Source organism: Crocodylus porosus, unplaced genomic scaffold, assembly GCF_001723895.1.
Source record: "Crocodylus porosus isolate Cpor-Errol unplaced genomic scaffold, CroPor_comp1, whole genome shotgun sequence".
Lineage (NCBI taxonomy): Eukaryota > Metazoa > Chordata > Crocodylia > Crocodylidae > Crocodylus > Crocodylus porosus.
In genome coordinates, this window is record NW_017728951.1 from 30,515,963 (window position 1) to 30,532,600 (window position 16,638).

Genomic DNA, 16,638 nt, shown 5'->3' on the forward strand with positions numbered 1-16,638 from the left:
GGGGTCATTTGACCCCAGTACTCTTTCCTGCCATGGCAGGGGGTCGGACTCGATGATCTGCTCAGGTCCCTTCCGACCCTTGAAACTATGAAACTAAGTGGCACAAAGCATGTGAGCACATTTTACTATTAAAGCACAGTGAAAAAATACATATAGTCATTTCCTTGTTTCTTGATATAAAGGTAGTTTTGTGTATAATGGCTACAATGCAGATACATATTAATAATTTACACATTGTGAACATTGAGAGAAGCTATAAAGCACTGGCTATCAAGTGTATGCAATCTAGAAATCTTACATAAAAAAACAGAATGACAGGTCACTATCTTTTCAATAGCCCAAGGATGTGTCATTATTTTTGTTATATTTATTATTTATTTGTTTGGCACTCAGAGTGCCCTTAACCTTGAATATAGTACATGGAAAAGACAGGGTCTCTACACCAAAAAGTTTACAATCTAAACAGCAATTCAGCAAAGTGGATTCTAAAGTTCCCAATTGGCTTAGTGGAGACTAAAGCAATTACATTTGTTCCAGTAGATGCTTGTGCTTACAGCAAGAAGTTAAGGTACAAGAAGTTCCTTAAGAAGTTAAGGAATTAGTGAGTTACTTTCTAGGGCCTATATTATTAAGATTAGACAAGTTAAGTATTATATTTTCTGGCTCTTTTCCCTTAGATACTACAGATTTTTATAGCAGTGATGATTTTGTAGTTTGCAATAGCAAATGAGAGTGTTTGAGATCAGACGCATAGATCATTAGCGTTTTTTTTTTTTTAATTATACAGAATAAAATTTTACCTTGGCCCTTTTCTACGTTCTGGTTTCAATGGGATTGCTCGGAGGCTGAAGTACTATTCAGCGGGTGCATCTATGCAAGACTGGTTAATTAGTTGTGCAGTAAAATTTACGCTGTAGTAGTGCATGAGTAGATGCTGCCCTGGCTTGCAGGGGCATGATGGAGCTTCAGTACAAGGGCTTCCTGGAGGAGAAGTCCCAGGCTTGCGGGTTGTCCCCAGACCCCTTGCTAGCCAGGACTGCTCTAACCTGGCTCATCATGCCACACACAAATAAACTCCAGAGCTTATTGCACATGTTCAAACAGTGTACCCAGGAGCAATAAACTCCGGAACAATAAGTACAGTAATTGCTTGTGCAGATGCGCCCAGCATGTATAAAGTTGGCAGTGGCTGGTCTGAAATGACCAATAGCTGATCATCTTGTAGAGACTGAAGGTCAGAGTTATGAAGATTATTCTGTGCAGTGAAGTGGAATAAATGAGTAAAACTCCTGCCTGCACCTACTTATAAAGCTGCTTATATAGTACTATACTTGATCAAGCCTTGATTTAATAAAACTGACTGCCAACCAGACTACAGTTGATTCTGTGCTAGAACAGTGCACCACTGATTGCCAGATAATTAAAATAATAATTGGTTATATTTCAAATTAAATACAATTTAACATTATTTCATGACAAAAATAATTCAGAAATTAAGTATTGGTATTATCTATCTGTGCAAAGGTTTTGAAGATGCATATCACATGATGGCATTTTAGGTCAGTGTAGGTATCTTATAAAGGGAAGAAGACAGTTAAAAATTCTAATATAAAAATATCAAACTGTAGTCTTTGTACACAATATAAATGGATTCCACAAGGTCCATAACTGTAAGAATTAAAATTACATTCCCATTAATTAGATTGTTAATGAAAGTATATATAGCACACAAAAATATTTCAGACAGATACTTTAGGTGAAATCCTGACTCTATTGAAGCTGCATTCAGTTTTTAAACAAAATACTCAACTATTAAGGAAGGATTGCATACCAGCCTGGGTACCCCAGCCTCTTCCTTTGTGGGCGCTATACAGACGCTATAAGATCATACCACCCCCATCACTCCACCTCCAGCCAGAAAGCAAATCTTCTGTAGGTGGATCTCAACCCATCTGTGATGTATTCTAAACCTTCAGCATACTACCCTAGTCTGCAGAGCCATGGATGACTGAGTAGAAGGGAAATATAGCATGGAGCACAACATGAAATGATAGATGCAGTTGTTAAGGTGATTGTGTGAGAACCAGGTGCTATAGGTTCCAGTCCCTGTTCTGTCACAGACTTTCTATGTGATATTGAGGATATGCATACCCAGCACAGTACAGCGCCATTTACCCATGCCTGAGCTAGTTCTAACCAAGCCGGCTCAGATACCAGAAGCAGCACAGGCAAATTAGTGCTTTATTCATGGGCATAAACAGATTTAGGATTTTTTAAAAGGGGTGTGTGGATGGTGTGGCACTTCATCACATATAACATAACATATATTTCTCCAGAGCGGAGGCTTTCATAATATGGTAGGGGGCTTGCACTATTTTATTTAGTTTTAGTTCAAAGCAAAAAACAAATATAGCTATTAGAATGTGTACAAATTAACTAGAGTATATATAAAAGTTTTAAAAAAACACTACAAACCAGGCAAAAAATAGTCTATTAGTTCTTTAGTAGTTGTACTTAAATGTACATCTCTTATTCATATTCATAAAACAAAACCTAGCCTTTCTGAGCATCTTGACAGTGCATCCAGTACTTAAGGGTCAGTCATTGCTGCACCTGAATGACTATTACTGCACTTGAGTTAAGGCTTTTAACTAGAGCTAAAAACAGTCTGCATGGCTGTAAAATAGAAGAGAGACATTACCAGGAATGTCTAACAGATAACAAAATTGCAGAAGAAAGGATAGTTTGAATAGTGAAACATCAAAACTATTTAAAAGGATAGAGAGCCTTTAATACTCATGGAGTGGAGAGAGATTAACAGAAATCAGGGAGATGATAATAAGCCATGAAGTCAATTGACTGTCTCAGCACTAGCTGTATGCTGCTGCCCCTCCCAGCCAGTTTAAATTTTGAGTAGATCAGGAATCAAAGAGGGGTGCAATTGCACCACTTCACCCCCCTGGATTTGCCTATGCTCCTGGGTAAACTAGCCATAGGTATTTCCTCAATCTTCTGTGCTTTGGTTACTTTAGCCATGCACCCTGTGCTTATTCAGGTTCCCTCTTTCTTCTTGTCAGTCTCTCTGATGTTTCTAGCACTACTTCCCTCTCTCATTGATGCCTATAGATACACCTCTAATCCAAACAACAGCCAGCAAAGCCCCTCCATCCATGTACCTCTGATTAACACAGCAATATGGGTTAACTTCATTTTAGGGTTACCTTTGACCAGCCTGCCACTGTCCATGACATTTTGCACAATTCACAAGAAAGGCTACAGTAATAAACTTCCTGAGACTCTCATGGCCACCAAAGTATGATTTAGCACTAGGTATCCCAGGCACAATTATAGTGATTGTCTCATGGAAGTGATTTGTAGCAAGCAGTTTAAGTCCAAATATTCACCTGTTTGAATACCAACCTATTCAAGAAGGAGAAAATACTTTGGCTTTTTGAGTAGCCATAGTTTATATCCCTCTGTTGCTTGACAGCTTAGCATAGCATTAAAAACCTAACCACTGCTTAGATATGACCTTGCTTTAGTTCCTTTACTAAAGGAAGACAGCTGGCAGAAAAAGGAAATTTACTAGAGACTTGCAAACTTTTTGCTAGTTTATAAGCAAGCAGAGATATATAATGGACTTATCTCATTCTTTCCCTTAAGGTGGATCTCTAGTGCAAAGAAGAAAGGAGGGAGGGAAGCCATGCAGCTTGGGAGGTCTAGTATTTTCTGGAGACAATGATTGTCCCTCCCATTCAGAGCCTGGAGGGAACACTGTTGTGGAAACCTTCCAAACTGTAAAGGGAGGATCACTGCTTTCTAAAGGGAACTGGAACGCATTCATAAAGAAAATAAGGTTTTTTTTAAGCTTTCTTTAGGGTGTTCCAAACACTGGAGACCACAAAAATATACTTGAGACTCCATTGACCGTGCCTTATAAAATTAGCTTACCTTGTTCGAAAGCCCATCTGCCAAAGTCAGACAAGGTTCTTTGGGTAGATGTGATATCTTCTATTAGACCAACTACATAGTAAGAAAAATTGTTCTTTGAAAGCTGTCAGGCACAAACATCCTTCTTCAGGCATATAGAGTCTGCTGGTGAATTGTGTGCTCTCCTGGGTAGAATAAAAGCCAAGATGCAACTTCCAAAGTATCATTTTTATTCATGAGACAACATGTGCCAGATGAAGCAGGTCCTTTGCTGTTGTTAGTTCCATTACTTCAGCTGCCTTTCAACAGTCTCTGACTTTGACTGAATGACTTATATACAGCCAGGATTTCTCTTGCTGTGTTTTATCCAGGACTTAATAACCCAGTACAATTTGCATATAATATTAATTACAGTCACAAATTTGGAACCTGGTGTCTATATTTTAGACTGAATTGCAGGATACTAATTTTTGGTTGTAATGACTGGAAAATATTTTCCCCAAAGCTGCTAATTTTACCACAGAATAAACCAAACAGAACAAAAAAACAGAAACTAAACTAACATGTAAGACATTTTATGAAAAATGCTAAAGAAAGAATATAAATTCAATACAATTTAACAATAAACAATAACAATAAAAATTATGTCAATTTTGCACGGATTAACCTAATATTGTATAGAAAATGAACACAGTCAATAAGATAGCAGAGTCAGGGGAATGATTTTTCATTATTCTTGGCAGAATCAAAGAGTTGGAAAATTTTAGACCATGGACCGTTCTTGACAATTAGATGGTATTAGCTCTAATGCCATTGCTCAGTTGTTTTGGGCTATGTATAAAGCATTGGATTTTATGGAGGAATTCTGGTATATTTTATATGACATTGTGGGTTCTTATGGGATTTGATTTCCATCACTTCTTTATTTGTATTGCAGGTGCTAAAGATATTGCACACTCCCTCCTGTAAACACCTAATAAATTCATGGATGGATAGGAAGGGTGTTGGCAGAGTGAGGATCATGGTTACCAGTCTCTGGTTAGTCTTATGTAAGCTGTCTGAGATTTTGTTCTCACTTGGGGTTAACTATGAAATAATAACAATATAAATGTTAAAAACTTTTATGATCATGTTTTTCCATGTTTACTCACAGAAACCCATTTGATCTTGAGTAAGACATTTTGCCACTAATGCTGTGTTGTGGTTCACTTGAGCATGTGTGAACATTTTTTCTGCATGACGCATTTCAGTCCAACTTTTTTTATGCTTACAAACCTGAAGCAAAGCTGAATTAAAACAGAGCTTCTCATTTCATTGTGAAATCACATGTATCCATACATACACAAAACTGGGTGCAAGTTCATAGCTTTTAGCAAACTTAAATTCAGACCAGCTGGTTGCCAAGTTAAACTATGATATGAGCAGTCAAGTTGCTGGCCATTTCATCTGCTGCTCATATGCCCTTCTGTGCCGCTGAATAAGAGATGTGAATGCAGCTTTGTTCTAACCTCACAACCAGTAATCCAGTTTCATCCACAACACTTCTACTGCCTCTAGTAAAAAACTATAACTTTCTCTTCAAACGTCACCAGACCATTTCCAGTTCTGAATTAGCTATAGCTTTATTCAAGCAAATCATATCTTAATATCTAATTATGCCACTTAGAAAAAAATAGAAAAATAGATAACACATCCATCTTTCAGTAGAGTGCTTATTATTTCTCATAGGGTTAGATCCCAGTCCCATTGGAGTCAGTGGGCACACTGCCTGACTGAAAGCTGCTTCCTCATTAATCATGTGGTCACGTGGTATATTAGAGCCCATGTGAGGTATAGGTAGATGCTCTTAGAAGATTTTGAGAATACAGAAAGAGGCAACCTGACATATTTCTTTGAAAAAGCTTCCCTTCCTCTCAGCAGATTTTCATGTACAGGCTGTGGCTGTGGAAAAACCCCCTCTGTCTATCCCATTGCACTGGGTCATTCCGGCTGCACCCCTCTCTCTTTCACTTGCTTGCTATTTGGTCCTGGCTGGTCAACCAGGAGACCTGGCCAGATGAATTCCTGAGGGAAGAGGTCCCTATCTCCTCCGGTGGCATTTTGGAAAAGCCACGAGACACATGCCTCCAGGTACTGCCTGGGTGAATCCCTATGAGTAAAGACCTGGAAACTAGCTAGTAGGTTAGAACTCAGTATAGATAGACACATCTTAAGAGGGTCACCATACCCAATATCTGTAAAGACTCAACTTATTTTGGTTTACTCGAAGTGTATTCTGACTCCTTTGTTCTACCCCCTCCCTGCCAATAAAGGTATGAGGTTACAGCATGACTAGCCATGAATTCCTGAGGGGAGAGAGAGACGCCTTTATTGCTCCCTTTGCTAGGCCAGCTATATTGAACTTGGCTTTTCATTTTTCTCGAATGCTGGAGGCAATGTTTGGATGCTTCAGACTGAAAGAGACACCCCAAAATATTACCAGTGAGCAAAGCACCCCCAAGGCTTGCAGGGTCTGTGTACCCCTGGCTACACAGAGGCCTTACAGAGACCAGCACCTGGGTGGTGGTATTATTACCGCAGGCATGCGGCCATTCTCCAGGAAAGGGGATGACTGGCCATAGGCTCCCCAGGGGAGACTCCCGAAGCGTGGTTTTGGGCCTGGCACAAAGAAGTGGGTGACTCTGCGTGTAGTGCCCCCTACTGTGCCGCCAGTGGTCCCATCCATTTACATATTGTGAATTAATACAGATTCACACAGGGTCTTTGAACTCTTCTATACTCTATGCTTCTACTTGTGGGCATGTATACCTGCTGTGCATCATTTAAAACAAAGCAAAACAAAAATCTTTCTCATCTCTTAATGGGATTTTTAAGGCAAAACATCATTAAAGCTACATTAAAGCTATGAAACTATGAAACATCTGGGTAAGAATAATTAGCACTCAAGTAGATCAGCTAATCTTGTTTTACAGGACTGTGTGGGATACTCCTTTGAGCTCTGACCCAGCAAAGCACTTTTATACATAATTAACTTTAATAGTATTGCCAAGACCAAGCATTCAAAAATCATGAGTTAGGCCTCCAAAATCCATAGAATTTTTTAAAAAAACAATGAAGTATTGGTTGTTTATACTTGTCATTTGCTTTTGCAGCTTTACAATTCACATTTTTTACTTTTTAATATTAAAATTTGTATTATTAAAAATAAAACTAGGAATCATAAGTATGTCAATAAACATCTTAGTTGCACCAGTAGCAAAACCTGAACATAGATGAATTTTGCATAATTTCAGTGTTGAGTCAAATGTTACATAGATCTGCACAATTATTACTAAACAAACTAAAAAGAAGAGTGTAGGTTACATTTTTCAGCATTTCTTTCCTGTTATATTCAGAAATATTTCTGACAATGATAAGAAGATCAGACTGCAATATACCAAATCAATCTGATAACATTAAGGCTACCTGTGTACATATTAAGGTAACCAGTACTCTGCTTCGCTACACAGGTTTGACAACCAGAAGTAAGGCACATTCTTTTTTCATTTACATCACTTATAGGTGAGTCTTCTTCACTTACACAGTGTAAATTAAGAGTCAATCTACTGTATCATTTGACTTATATAAGCATATAACTGGTTATCATCGTCAGCAGTCCTTCAATTTGAGGATGACAGTCTTCCAGTAGATAAGGAAGTTATCGGTGAGTCCGGAGATGGCTGAAGAGGCTAATCTGAGATCTGCATGTTCAGTTGCAGACATGGGATATAGTTTCAGAAGGATGGAGTGGATCCTGGTAAAGTTGGGTCACAGCTCCTTCCTTTCATCTCTCTCATCCATTTGCCTCTGTAGCAAGACAAGTTTGTTCAGAATGGCTGATGCTTTGTTGTACTTCCAGGTGCCATTGGGGATGATTCAGTGCTCAAGTCTTCCAGGTATTGATATTAATCAGAACTGCTTCTTTTGCCTACCTCTAGACCAGTGATCACTTCCTTTCCTGTTTCATGTCGTTGTGACAAGGTATTTGGCAGAATTCGGATTCATTGGAATCTGAGAAGCCATGCCACGAGCACTTCTGCTATGGCCTCAAACTTGCAACCTCTGGGCTGTTAACCATGCGCCTTAGTGCTCATGCCTCTCCAGCCCCCACTGATTTTATTGAAATACATGCAGTTCTTTAAAGTGACTGCTATTTCTTTTAGTGTTCCTATCCTGTTTTTATTCTCTTTCTGAAAACATAAAATAACAGTTAATGAACATTTGTTTTTCACAGCATGCTCCCATCTAAACTTGGTAGACATCCACTTGGAAACACGCAAGCAAAACATGTTATAACATTTATACTTTCCATGCAGCTTCTATCCTCTTTAGAGACAGAGAAACAAGAAGTTAGAGGATGGCATGACACATGATACCAAGGCCGTCCCTAGGAGGTGCAAGTGAGGGTGACCACCCCAGGCCCTGTGCTTTGGGTGGCCTGTGAAGCAGGGAAGAGCAGCTGCGGTGATTCTACGCTGCCACTGGCTCCACATCCAGCCACTTGGCACACCCCCCTTGCGCTGCTGAATCCGCTGCTGGCTTCCTTGCATCCAGGGACCGGGCCCCGCACCCTGCTGGGGTCGTCTCTGAGTGCCACTAATGTAAAGGGAGTGACAGCCCCATTCCATGTAATCTGCAGGACACTATTTTTCTGTAGATGGCTAATTCCTTGGCCCTATTCTCTGCATGCCAATGACTATCCTCACCCTGAGTGAGAGTTCCTGTAATATATCACAAGTTATCTTACTTTTCAGCTTCTTTCACATCTTCCCACTGGAAATGTTAAAATATTCTAAATTAGAAACAAATTGGATCCAGTGAAAAAATTCAAATGATATTTCATACAATACACACCAAGAATTGTTTTACAAACTTTGAAATACAGTATTTAATAAAATGTATTGCAACTATGTATACTATTCCTTCAGAATCAATTCAGAGTCTGAAAGTGGGTACACCTGTATTTCTAATGTTTTCAGATTTAAATGATGTATAATGGCAAAATCAGTAAATACAGGGCCTCTCAAAACAGTAATTTATTTCTAAAAAAAAAGAAACACAATGTGATAAGGTTAATCAAAAGATGTATTCTTTGTACTGAATACACTTTTTTAGGAGCAAAAGACAAACATTATTAAACCTTATATTAATAGAAGCACAGTTATATCAATATTGTAACAGTGTAAAACTTGCACACTTGTAGGTGTGAAAGAATGGATGTGCCAACAAAAAAAGTCTCAGTATTGAAAATGACTTATTTGGGAACTATTTTATGCATATAGCTTTTAAAAATGCCCAGCCAATGGCTTTGGATGCCTTGTTTTAAGGTGTTCAACATAAGATATCCTAAAGGGACTTTTTTTTTTTTTTTTTTTGAGATTTAGTGTCTGAAAGTTCAAATCCTTGTATGGAGTTTCAAGCTGCATGTTGAAATAGGTCATGTGGTGCCCAGAGAAAACCGGCAAGAAATGAGTTTTCAGGTTACAAATCATGCACAGTAAGAAACTAAGGGCATATCTCAATAATGACCACTGGCAAGTTGGAAATACAGTACCTGTTTCAGAAACTGGTTGTCAGGCATCCTAATGACATGTACTGATGCTATATATTCAAAGCTGGTTGTGTTTGCTTGAGCCAGAATGCTGGTAATTGTTCTTCTGTCCTTCCAATTCACGTGCAGAATTTTCTAAAGATATCACTGATAGTAATATTTCAAGAGTTTTAGGGTTTCCAATATATTGTCCAGGTTTCACACCCATACAACCAAGTTGGGATGACAACAACCTGGTAGAGGAGAAGTTTGGCTTAGGTCCTGCCTTCCATTGAAGACACGATTCTGGACACATCAAAAGGCAGCACTGACAGATTTTCTTTGGTGTTGAATATTATCATCTACATTTACTTTTTGGGAAAGATAACTACCTACCCATGTAGGGGAAATACTCAACCTTCTCCAAGGGAAATACTCAACCTTCTCCAAGGACTGCCCTCTAATTGTAATATGTAGGGGAGCAGCTGGCTGGTTTGGGGTAGTTTGTGTAAAGTATCTTAGTTTTTGAGAGGTTGACAGTGAATCAAAACATTTCATACACTTCACAGAAGCAGCCAAGAGTAACTTGCAACTCTCTAGTTGAGTGGGCACACGACACAAGCATCAGCATACTGAGGATAATTAATGGAGGTGTTTAGTTATCTCGGCTTTGGAACATAACTGGTTGGTATTAAAGAGATTCCTGTCCATGGACTGACTCTTAACGTGCCAGTAAATGAAAGAGACTGACCTAGTTTGCCTTTCTTCTCAGCTGGCAGCAGATACAGCAGCAGTTTACTCAGCCATTAGACCCCAGGATTGTCCTGGCTGTTCTGCAGTTAGCACAATGGCTGGAACATAGCATCAATCAATCAGTCAATCCCAGGATGTTACTGAGATGGGAAAACTGGGAGAAAATAAGGGCCCTGCACAGAGGAACTCTCAAATCATAAGCCAGAAGCATCTTTGTGATAATCCCTGGGCTACTGTGTTACAGTGTAAAAATAGCTCAAGCCTAGTTATATTTACCCTACAAAAAGAAGAACAGCTTTTTCCTCAGAGTGGATATTGATAATTGCGCCATCAGAAAAGCAACCCTTTCAGAACTGGTTGAAATTCAAAGCAATTGTCTTTGTTTACAAAGGGTGAGGTAAAACAGATTCTCTGCTGGTTTGAATTTGGCATTTGCTGTAGAATTTCTTAAAAGGACAACACAAAGAACATAAACCCAGAACCAGGAGAGACTCATAGGAATTTTTAGTCTTAAATTTTTGCATTCTGGGTACAAGTAGAACACAACCATGATAAGCTGCTGCTTAGTAGCCCCTCTAAATCTGGGTATTATGGTAGTTTGTGATGTAAAACGTGGTGATTGCGGTTTTCTGTCTGCCTGGCAAAACATGATGGGCCTGATTAAAAGCATTAAAATAAATCAGGAACTTGACACTGACGGTGAACTTTGGATCAAGTTTTACATGCCCAAATTGAGCACAGAAGACTGCCAGATTTTCCAAATGCAGAATAAAATACGTAACAACTATAGTAGTTCTCATTTCTGCCAAGAGAAATGCAATCACTATCAAACCACAGGAAGCTTATTAGAACTTTGTGGCATGTCACTATTAAAAACATTGTGCCAATGTGAAAATACAAATATAAGTCAGCTGAGCAGAATTAATCCTTCAGAAATGTATGAAATCTGGTAAAATCATAACTTTGGGTATACTTCCTGACCTTTTGCATTTTGTTTCCTCAAGAAGTCTGGTAAACAACTTTAATGATAAAAGCATGGAGTACAAGTAAAAAATGATTCTCTTACAAGCAGAGAGGAAAACACTGTCACAAGCTGGTTCGTGTCTCTAAAGACTAGGCTGGCCTCATTCCACCTTTTTATTTTTTAGGGTTGCTTCTCTGTCCTGCTTTAACTGCTTTCATGAAGCTAAAATAGAGCAGGGAGTACCAAAGTAACCACTATATGCTTCATTCAAATGTGTAAGTTAAGGCAGGTGTAAAGCAATTGCTAAAGGAAAAACTACCACCAGGAGTTAGCAGTTAAGCCTTAAGTGGTTGTGCAGAACATAGATTACTGCAGTTCTCCGTGTTGCCAGGCTACAGTAGCCACCTAGCAGTAGTGGGAGTGGAGCAGAACACAAATGGAATACAGTGAAATTCAGATCTCGCAATCACTGACTGCTTAGGAAGCTCCGTCAGTTTTAAGAAACATTTTCTAGAAAAACAAGCAGCATATTACTTGCCCACTGGTATAGTTCTGCATTTGATCAGCTGCTTTCATTTATAAGTATCATATTGAAAACAAATTAGTGGCAATAGGAGCCAGCAGCATAGTGCAAGCTTATCCCTGCCCATTCTGAAACATGTCTGCCAGCCTGTACTGTCATTGCACAGCAAGGTGAAGATTTTTCAAAGTACTGAAAACAATGCCTACATGATCTGAGAGATCTCTGATAAAACATTTCATAACTCTTCAATTTATTCTTACAAACCTTATGGAAAACAAGGAAAGAAATTAGGACTTTGTCTGATCAGAACCTGAATCATAAAGAAAAACAAGGTATTAAGGACCTAGAAGGAGATCAGGTGCTCTGATGGAGACGCAGCAGGCAACTGCATGTTCTGTTGAGCCAGAAAGCTAACAATGATTGCAGTGGTAAAGGATAAACCAAATATGACAATCACCAAAGCGTGAGTATACCACTGAAAATCCACAAGCCGCTTTGTTTTTAAAGAATGTTATGGTAAGAAATCAGATAGCTTGGTGCAAGTGGGGTCTGGGGAATGTAATTTTTATCCCTCTCTTGTCAGAACTAACAAATATCTATCATTTATATAACTGGTGAAAAGTTGTTTTGAACATTGGCTTCTCATTTAAAATGATGTACCAAGAACCCACTGTGTGTAAAAATTGGTCATGTTACTGCTCTGCTGCAGTATGTCTAAAACTAAAAGAAACACTTACTGAAAAATGTGCAACATCAGCATGTTTTAATGATGTTACCAATGTGGCTAGAATATAGACTCAAAAAAAAAAAAAAAGCTAGGCTATTCAATGGTTGAGTTTAGTGCAGGAGTTCAAAATATGGAACATAAAGCTTCATTGTTAAGGGCAAAATATCTGGAATGGATAGCTTTCTCTTGCATAACACTTGAAGAATGACAAGAGTAATGGTGAATCTTTTTGGCTTGCCTACTCACCCCATAAATGCTTTTGTGTGGTGACTCTCACTGAGCAGGTTTGACTCTCACAGAGCACAGGGTGTGTAAACTACCTTAGTAAGTTCCACAATTCTTGCCTCCATCTCAACCACACAGACTTTGCAAGCAGGAGCCCCTAACCCTGATACAACAGCATTTGACTCATAACAATTCAGGACTGTGTTCTAGAGTAATCCAGCCAGTTTGTATTGATGGCAATCTTTTTTTCAGAATGAAAGTAGCTTTGGGTTGCTACACACTGAATTGAACCCCACTTCAAAAACAACTGTTGACACAGAAGGTTTATTGTAAAAGTAAATGCTTGAGCCTGTCCTTGGCATGCATCAGATGCTAAATGTTGATAGTTATGTTTTTCTTTTATACAACTCCAGTTGTCAAGGAGCACATTCATAACCATCTGCCATGTTGAGAATTCTCAACCATTTTGTGAGTCAAGTATATAGAAACTTGACCCCAAAATAGAATAAGATATTTGTAAGTCTTAAGTAGAATCTTCTAAACAGACTGCTAGTTTGAGGACTCCATCATCAAGAACAGACTCTCCCTCTCTTGTTTTTTATGAATGATAGGATTGAAAGAGCACCAACCATTTAAGTAGATAGATCAGAAATTGGCAGCCTTTTGGGTCAGAGCTTGCAACGTGTTCCACAGATACTCACCTCCCAGAGAGCTCAAGACACCTATATTTATCTTTCCTGCAGGCACCCATTCTGCAGCCAAGGTTAGCATAGGCAAAAGAGAGCACATAGGAGGACTGTGGAGAGGATGGGGAGCTCAGCACAGCTGCATACTGCCTGATCTCCCTGACACCTCAAGCTAGGGCAAACCTTCCTTCCAGGCCTGGATCCAATCTCTTTGTGGTACAGATCTAGTCTCTGTGCTGTAGGTTGCTGACCCTTGACCTAGGTTGCTTACTTCAGTCTTATATTGCTTAAACGTAAGATTCATTGGAAAGGATCATGGGATCACTGCTATAGTTGCTCATACTGAGAGACACAAAGGGAGAGCAGATTCAGCCATGTAAGACAGACATGCGCCTTTCCTTTCTATAGATGCCCCTGGTTATCACTTTGTAATTCAATTAGCTTTATAAAATCCACTGTATGCTGTATATCCATTCTATAAAATGCATTAATGAAAGGTAGTCATCAGAACTTTGCTTTTTCTCCTGGGTTTGGAATAGCCAACAATAGCTTTATACACAGATTGGATCAGACATTGTTATGTAGTACAGAGAGCACTGGATGCTAAAGGCTCTTTGCTACAGCAGAGAATGGCATAAGAAAGAATAGTAGCTGGAAAATTTAAAGACAGATAAATTTACATTGGAACTAAAGAATAAATATTAAAAGCATATCTAACTATTGTAAAACACTACCAAGTGAAGTGGTGGATTCTCCATCTCTTAAAAATGTTTATATAAAAGCTGGCTACCATTCTGGAAGATGTGTTAATGAAACATAAGGTTAACTCCCTCTCCCTGGTCCCTTCTGGTTTTAAAATCTATTAGTATTATACGCTAAAAGTAGGTAAGATTACATGAAGGAACTTAAAAAACCTAAGTGTTCTTTCAACCTTAGTTATCTAGATTAGCTATGAACTAATCCTGGTGACTAGAGAAATACAGTTGTATTAACTGCTCCAGTTTTGCTTTTTCAGCCATTATGTTAACTCTGCTATGTGCTCTGTTAACTTTCCTATGTGCAAAATGGAGATAATTGTATCCACGTCACATACATGGGGGACAGGGAGGAAGTAAATGTATCCTGTTTCCAAAACCCTTTGGAATCCTCATATAGGAGTGCTATGTCAGTGTCATCAAATAGGTCCTTCTAAATGTTTGACAATTATTTTTATTTTACTATTCTTTATAACTTAGCTTGTTTATTTTAAGATTCTCTAGTGTAAGCTCTTCGGGGCAGAGACCATTTCTTACCATATGTTTGTGCGTGTGTTACATATGTACTGAGCACTAAAATTTCAACAGGAGACTCCAGATGCCACTGTAACATTATTAATAATAATAAAGATAAGTCTCAGTCTTGCTTATACTGAAATATGGTGCTTTCCTATTTATAATTATGATATATCTCAGTGTTATAAATGATCTTTTCCTCTTCTAAATATGATCAAATCAGGCACTACCCAAATAAATTTTGAATTGAGCAGTACTGGATCTATTATTTTCTTAAACAGTGGCTAATGCACCTTATTCATCAAGCTCACAAACAGGTAAGGATGTTCTTTAAAAATGCAGTCTGGAGGCTATTTTGTATGATTGACTATTTTGTTTAGAAATGACAGTTGTGGGCAGTCTCTTATACACAGTAATGCTTTCCATATGTGCCTGCTTGTTTTTCAGTGGTACAAACATGCGATAAAGGCTGCGGATAGACATTAATCTAACAGTTTTTCTAGTAATTATTTTGATGATTTCACTTGATTTCATTTTCTGATATTGGCTTGTTACTTCTCTTGTCAATTGCAATGTGTAAAGCACAATTCCCAAAGGTTTATGAGGTTGTAGAGATCCAGTAAAAGATGACTGATTTCTCCCCGTACACACACGAACACTCCACCCCACACCCACTCACCCACCCACCAGCAAAACATAATGCTGTACTATTTTTGGTAACAAGAAAAGGGCCTCCCTCAGAAAACAGAAAGCAGTGTATTTTCTCAGTTACATCACTTTGCAATCTAATGCTGTGGTGTGCTCGGTGTTTTTGTGGTGATGCAAGTCTTTTTTTTTTTTTTTTTTCCCTACAGCCGGTTGGATTTTCCCCATCTTACAGCACCTCGCAGGTCCCTTCTCTGAGCAGTACATTGCCTGAGTGAGTAGAAACACACAGATCAGCTGCAGGTTTCTATCTACAGAAACAGAGTGAAAGAAAAAAAAAAGGGTTGGAGAAGGAGACAAATATTGACTTGGCCTTATAAAAAAGACATCCAACGGCTGAATAAAGAAACCCTGTTCATGTTTTGGGATATTCTTTCAACTGGCTGGAACGAGAGTGGATCAAAAGAATGGGAAATGCCAGCAGACCCTTTGGAAGAATTGCTTATTTCCTATGCCTTTTATCTGTGCTTTTGCTGACTGAAGGGAAGAAACAAGTGAAGCCAAAATGTCCTACCTTGTGTACTTGTACCAAAGATAATGCTGTATGTGAAAATGCCAGATCTATTCCACGCAGCGTTCCGCCTGATGTTATCTCAGTGTAAGGGCTGTAAGCATTTGGTTATTCCATTTATGATTTAAAATGAACTGGTATGTTTGACGTTTTCAGTACATGCTGAAGGATGCTTGCAGTAGGGAATCCCTCCAGCATTCGGAAACATCAGATAAAATGTTAAAATTGTGTTGCATCTCTGAATCCTGTTTTTACGTGTCTTTTTTATCTCTCTATGCCTTCTTACATGTTTTTCTGCATTATGTGAAACCTATGACAGCTTGATTTGTTTTAGTAGTTAATAGTAATTATGTAAAGACATTATATTGTGATGCACAGCCCAGTGTTAAATGATGATTATATCAGATTGCATTAACATAAGCTTGTGTTTTTTCTCCTTTCTTTCCAGATCCTTTGTGAGATCTGCTTTTACTAAAATCCCAGAAGGGAGTTTTTTGTTCGCACCATCTCTGCATCTTCTGTGAGAAATATTTATATGATATGATTATTTGTTACGAAACGTGTATCCGCAAGCCCTGTACTCGGGGTCCCACTGTTTATTTTATAAGAAATAGCAAGTGTGGTTTCATTATATCACTATTAGTATCTGAAGTAAAGGTAGTTTTTGACAGATAGACCATGATTACTGTTGGTTTTTAACTGTTTGTAGTTACTTCATGGCTTAGGTTTTAATTTTGCTGTCGATGCTACTTTGTATAGATTAAATTCTGAGGA

The 16,638-nt window shown here is 38.5% G+C and overlaps 1 protein-coding gene across 6 annotated transcripts in view; it reads left to right on the forward strand.

Moving 5' to 3' along the window:
• The window catches only part of LGI1 (leucine rich glioma inactivated 1), a 35,196-nt gene that overhangs the window by 6,146 nt on the left and 12,412 nt on the right, over positions 1 to 16,638 (forward strand). Inside the window, exons 2-5 of one of the 6 annotated variants that reach the window (XM_019555913.1) lie at positions 4,868 to 4,979; positions 7,440 to 7,491; positions 15,503 to 15,951; positions 16,313 to 16,384. In XM_019555913.1, coding sequence (XP_019411458.1) covers positions 15,761 to 15,951; positions 16,313 to 16,384 — 263 coding nt within the window. In that variant the 5' untranslated portion in view covers positions 4,868 to 4,979; positions 7,440 to 7,491; positions 15,503 to 15,760. Of the gene's footprint in view, positions 1 to 4,867; positions 4,980 to 7,439; positions 7,492 to 11,575; positions 12,203 to 15,502; positions 15,961 to 16,312; positions 16,385 to 16,638 lie in introns of those variants that run through there. The other 5 variants (XM_019555914.1, XM_019555915.1, XM_019555917.1 and 2 more) reach the window with 5 other exon arrangements.